At 48.6% G+C, this 6,010-nt stretch overlaps 1 protein-coding gene across 6 annotated transcripts; it reads left to right on the top strand.

Moving 5' to 3' along the window:
* Positions 1-1,287: 1,287 nt before the first annotated feature.
* Positions 1,288-5,638, top strand: alpk1 (alpha-kinase 1). 6 transcript variants are annotated; one of them, XM_061276863.1, is made up of 14 exons: positions 1,288-1,365; positions 1,510-1,574; positions 1,652-1,767; positions 1,832-1,986; positions 2,052-2,250; positions 2,310-2,369; positions 2,430-2,516; positions 2,596-2,672; positions 2,736-2,831; positions 2,989-3,093; positions 3,173-4,538; positions 4,607-4,754; positions 4,820-4,982; positions 5,043-5,638. In XM_061276863.1, the coding sequence occupies exons 3-14, from the start codon at positions 1,653-1,655 to the stop codon at positions 5,487-5,489; spliced, it is 3,018 nt and encodes a 1,005-aa protein (XP_061132847.1). In that variant the 5' UTR covers positions 1,288-1,365; positions 1,510-1,574; position 1,652; the 3' UTR covers positions 5,490-5,638. The 6 variants fall into 6 exon arrangements, with proteins under 6 accessions (XP_061132847.1, XP_061132863.1, XP_061132855.1 ...); XM_061276879.1 differs by having other exon boundaries at positions 1,302-1,365; positions 1,510-1,569; XM_061276871.1 differs by lacking the exon at positions 1,288-1,365 and having other exon boundaries at positions 1,429-1,574.
* Positions 5,639-6,010: the final 372 nt, after the last annotated feature.

Below are 6,010 nucleotides of genomic sequence, written 5' to 3'. Positions count from 1 at the left end.
CCTTCTGGCACTGACAAAGACACAAACAGTATTGATTGACATTAAATTTGCAGAGATAGGGCAAAAATGACACACATGATCTTGCTGTGTTTCCACATTGGGCAATCTTCATATTGTCAATGATTCTGCCTGCGGTTGGGCTGTTGCCGCACTTGAAATTGGATTTCTCCAAGTGCGTTCTTTCACACAAACTTGTCAAACTTGTATTTGACAACCCGCTTATGTTTGTTTTCTCCCAGTTTTAAAGAAATAGACTGGACGCCCTAAGTGAGAGTTTCGATGCCCCTCAGCAGTGATTGAAATCTTATGAAAGGAATCTAATGACATAACTTTTGCCATGCACCTTAATTTGCTAATTTCCTTAATTTAATTTCAGGAGGCTAGACAATGGTTTTTTTTCGGAAAGATTACCCACCACTTAATTGCCATTGCTGTGAAATGTTCATTATTAATTGCTAATACTCCCCTGTACAATATTTCATTCTTAAATTTAGGCTTAAAAGAAACACGTTCAAAATTCAGATATTTGTACTCAAGCACCTGCATTAACGTTAGACTTTTGGATTTGATTTGTTTTCAATTGATTGATTGATTGATTGATTTTTTTCGGAGATCGCAATGCTTGCTCCCTTACTGAGATATTTATTGTTTAAGATGTCAATATGAAATCTTATATTCTTAGATTGGCATTACTTATTTCCAGTGACGTGCGGTGAGGTTTGGGATTGGTGAGGCACTAACTCACAAGTCAGATTTACAAGTTATCCCATTCTTGATTCAGTTTAATAACATATTAAACACACCACTGTACATTTACCCACACCACTGCAGTATTCTTACCTTTACTTGTAAATGAAGTATTTTTTAGAGTACCAATCCTTTTGAAACAAACGTGTTGTAGTCCGTCCCGGGAGGCCCGTAGTTTGAATGAATCCTTGCAAATCTGGCGTTGGTCTTCCCTTACTTATGATTTCTTGCTTTGACTGAAAGTCAAGTTTTGAAAATGTTCTTATCTTCGAGATTATATCCTCCATTTTCAGGGAAAATAAAGCCAAATAGCAAGGCGTTAGCATCGAATGTTGCTTGGTTGCTTCTTAATTTACTCTCGCATTTACTCGTGTTGTGAACGATTAGCCGCAGGCTCACTATCGCACGTATTTTCCCGCTGACTGCAAGCACGCGCCGTTTGCACGCGCTCAGTACAGTGTGTGAGTGGTGCACACGCTCACACGCACGCCCTGAGAGGGAAATAAGTTATTTCCCTTAATGCCAGGGAGGTCACAGGCGCGTTTATGTGCAGCTCCGCGGTCCCGCCTCTTGGCGGCGTCACGTCAACACCTCGCGGCAAGCGGCGGCTGCGTGCTTGTGAGTCACGTCCAACTCATCAAATGAATCAATAACATGTTTAAAAGCCGTAACAAAAAAACTTTTAGTCGCAATGCGGGTTGACTTCTTTTTCAAACGCTATTAATATATGTGTATTCATATTTCTGATTTTCATGAACGTAGCATACCAAAGTCCGCCTTTATCATGACGTGAAAGTGAAAGACGACTTGAAAACGTAGCTGGTAAGGTAAGCGAGGTGTTGCATTAACTCAAGACTACTGCGAACGTGAGGTATGATGGCTTTCTGCGGACTGATTTTGCCAGAATGGCCCGACAGGACGGGGAGACTCGGAGTTTGCTGGAGAAATGCCTCAGGGCAGCAAACCCCCCCGCCACTCAAGTCACGGAAGCCGAGAGGCACATCTACTGCAGTGTCAGAGGTTCGAGACGAGATGGCGCTGTTGTGACAAGACTGATTTACACTTCTTGTCCCTCGTTTTGCAGATTCCTTGCGTGAGGAGTTGGCTTTGCTTCTCCAAGAGGCCGAAGAGATGAGATGGCCCTTTGTGCCCGAGAAGTGGCAGTACAAGCAGACCATCAGCTCCGACGACAAGAGCAACTTGAGCGAGCTCGTCGGCCAGCATCTACCTCAGCTCTTGGTGATGGCCACGCGCTGGTGGCGACGTGCCTGCGACCGCTCTGACACCTTTTGCTGTGTCACCAGAATATCCTGGAAGCCGCCATTGTGGCTCAGGAAGCCCACGCGGCGCTGGCGGTGATCTTTTTGGTGGATCGCTTTCTCTACTGGATCGACGAGTCTGGGCAATTGTTGAAGATCAGCAAGCTGCTTCACAAACGTTACCCGGACGTCCCCGTAGCCCCTCAGTTGGTCATACGGCAGGCCCGGGTCTACCTCAACTCAGGTATTTGAGGCTCGGGTCAATTCGCTTGGATGATTCGAATCACGTCTCGTCTCCTTTAGGCAAATTGCAGAAGGCCGAGTACATCCTGAGCCATCTTATTATCGACAGCGGGGCCACAGGTGAGTTGAATGTGCGAGCGTAAGCCGAATGAATCCCGTTTCTCGTGTTCTTTTGGACAGGATGTTGGCTGTACCGTTCGGAAAGCGACCGTGCTCTCGTGCAGTCTGTCAGCTTGCAAGTGCGCGGAATGGTTTTGCAAAAACTAGGTCCGATTTGTTTCCCCGTCACCATCGGAAGGTGCGTTTGCGTCATTTTGACACTTGTGTTGTGTAAATGTTCTCGTAGGGCTGTGGCTGGAGGCCGCGCAGCTCATCTGGGCTTCTCTGCTTGGTTTCTACACGTTGCCTCAGCCAGATAAAAAGGTGAGGGAGGGAGAGCTGGTTTGGGGACAATTCCGGATTCCAGCTCTTGTGGTGACCTCACAGGGTATCGGGACCTCTCTTGGCATCTTGGCTAACATCTTGCTGTCCATGAATGACGAAGACTTTCACGCCTTTAAGACCACCCCGGACATCGACTTAGTGAGTTTTGCTTTTCATGCTGCTTTTACTTACGTATTATATCGTAACTATTTTTTTTTTTTATTAATATCAATATTGTTTTAATTTGTAATCAGTATTATTTATTTATTAATAATAAATTAATAATAATTCAGATTTATTTTGTTTTTGTATGCAGTCGTTTCTCGGCGACGCAAGCCATCGTCTTCTCTCCGCGGCCAAGGCGGCCAAAAGGGCGGTGGCGTACAGCCGGTACACGTCGCTTTACGTGTTGACCAATGCGGTGTGTTTCATTGGCACAATAGTGCAGGTGTACCTAATGATGTGGCCACTGAGTCTTGCTCCTCTTCGTTTTATTGTAGACGGCTCAAGGGACCTGCTTGTTGTCGTACAGTTTCTCGCTGGCGTGCCTCCCCGCCAAGAGGACATTGTTCCTCTTAGAGGCCAAGGAGGCATTTGAAGTGGGCCTCCTCAGCAAAGCAGAAGGCGAGGTGGTCACCAGCAAGCAGGAGCTGCACACCTTCATCAAGGCAGCGTATTCGCTCCTTGTCACGCACAAATGGCTTTATGGAGCCTCTGAGGCCGTGACGCGGAGCACCAAAGTGTGCCAAGAAGCTTTAGCTCGTTTTTACCACTACTCCCACCCCGACGCTGTCGACAGAGACGGCTTTTGCGCCGAAATCATGCGTCATATATCTCGAGTCAAGCTGGAGTTGCGAGTGGAGCCGTTCGTCAATTCCGACAGCCGCTCTTTTATCCCCGACACCTTCCGGAATGTCAATGACGTCTTGGTCGGGTTCACTTCCGACGACTTCTCCAGTGTGCTGCAGAGATTTCACAAGTATCACTCGGCGCTCTGTACAACCGCTGACTTTAAGTCCAACGGCCAGCGGGTGGATGTAGATGGAGCAGGAATTTGCATCACGGCATTCGGGACCACGGTGGATGTTCTCGACCCTGAAAGCGTCGGCGAGGCCGGTAAACCTTCGAGCGAGTGCGCTTCTGATGTTTCGGAACTGCCCGACCGTAGCAGCAGTGTCACGAACGCAAAGAGCCTCAGCTCTTCCTGGAAGAGGCTCTCCTTGACGAGTTCCGGGTCAGGAAGAAGCGCCGTGGGCCATTTTTCCTCCAGTGTCTCCAGTCACGGGTCTGACAAGTTTGAAATAATACAAGCCGATATCCCAACGGCGGACTCGGAGGACGACGATCCAGATGGACTATCCTTATCCCAACTGATACTCAGCAGCTCACTCAGCAACAGTTTTGGCTCCAAGTCGTCATGGGAGCACATTTCGGCAAGCCTGGGTTCATCTCGGTCTGCGGGAATCCACGAGCGCGCCAAATCGTTCGAGTCCAGCGGGAGTGTTTTTCTCAAGACACCGCAAGATTGCGAAGATAACGACACCACTGGGTGGGAAGTTTTAGGCCTGCCCAAAGCGCTAGAGAACTTTAAAGGGGATGCTGGGAATTGTAGCTCCACAGAAACCTCTACGGACGATTGTCATGGGACAGCAGAGGAATCGATTGTTGGTCCTCAGACGTGGAACCTTGGGTGCAACAGTTGCCTCAAAATCCACAGCCTGTCTCATGTTGCTCCTGCGAGACAGTACTACTTGTCCCAGGAGGACTACCGCAGTCTCCTGGCTGGAGTCTGCCACCAATGTCTGCTGAAGAGACTGAGGAGCGAGAAAGTGAAGTTCAAACTCGAGCGCTACGGCACGACCCATAGTAAGTGTCAAGAGCGGCCGTCGGGCCGGGCCGTATCACTAACGGCAACCACTCTCGCCTCTCACCAGATGCTCTACATTTAAAGTTCTCCAAGGCATCGGGATTGTGGACCGCTCGGGAGACCTGTGTCCATATCGGCGAGTCAATGGGCTTGCAAGGCACGCACAGAACTGCCTTCTGGGTCCAGTTCTTACACCAGGAAGAAAGGCTGAGCAGGTCCGCAGAGAAAATGACACACTGATCGCCTCGGCAATATTTTCTGACTCTGCGACAATCCGCAGTTACGTCGGGAAGGACTACCGGAAGCCGACGCAGATTCAGTTTCACCTGAGAGATGTGGAGAGGCAGATGACGGCCCAGTATTACGTGACCGAATTCAACAAGAGCCTCTACGACAAGGAGGTCATGGCCCAGATGTTCTTTCTGCCCTCCGAGGCCCTGCTGGTAAGCCCAAATGATGCCCAGAAGACACGCAAGACAGAACAAACATTCTCGTCTAAGCAGATTCTGGACGGTGATGTCATCGCGGGCTGCATCACCGTGGAGCCTTTCATGCTGGGCCAATTTGTCAAACTCACCAACAACGTCAAAAAGAAGAACGACAAACTCCCTGCGACGGAATACGGCCTGGCTTTCGGACACTTCACCTACCTGCACTCCGAGTGCCAAGACGTCGTCGTGGACCTGCAAGGTGCCGCGTACAAAACCAGGAACGGGTGTCGTTATAAAATGACAAACACCTTTGCTGTCTTCACAGGGTGGGTGACGGCCAACGGTAAAGGGCTGACGTACCTCACCGACCCCCAGATACACTCCACCAGAACCCCTCGCGGCCCGTCCAACCTGGCTAGCAGCGGTATTGCTACCTTCCTGCGGGAGCAACACGGGCCAGAGTGCAACAGCGTTTGCCGACGACTCAACCTGCCGCCGGTACCCCAACAGTCGTCGTGAAGCCGCTGTCATCCAATCTTTTCTTTATGTTGTTTCTGAGTTGTTGACAATAATCAATGAAACCATTAAATAGATATGTAAATACACACGTAAATAAAAATATAATATATGAATAAATATGGCATCAATAAAAATGGTGATTACTCCGATGTGAGAACTACTTACCTCTGTGTTAGCCTCGCAAACAAACACATGACCGAGATGTCGTCTGACCGGTTTGAGACTGCAGGAATCTTCAGGCTGACTGAACAAAAGTCACCTGCAACGTGACCTGAATACACATCAGATGTACCGTATAACACACGCTCACAAGTCGTCATGTGATTTCTTTATCAGCGACCTCAGTGTTATGGTGTCACGCTTCTTGCTAGTCATGTGATTCCCCAACTCATAAAATGTTGACTCTGACTGCATGCTCATCTAGAACATCACAGGTGGTGTGAGGTGGAAAAAAACATCCCCTTAAACCTTACCAAATGTATGCAAGCTTTGAGCGCAATTCTATTTAGCACAGGGTGTCC

This window comes from Syngnathus typhle, linkage group LG1 (assembly GCF_033458585.1).
Source record: "Syngnathus typhle isolate RoL2023-S1 ecotype Sweden linkage group LG1, RoL_Styp_1.0, whole genome shotgun sequence".
Classification (NCBI taxonomy): Eukaryota; Metazoa; Chordata; class Actinopteri; order Syngnathiformes; family Syngnathidae; genus Syngnathus; species Syngnathus typhle.
Note: the sequence above shows the minus strand (reverse complement) of the source record. Positions and strands in the feature narration are given on the sequence as shown.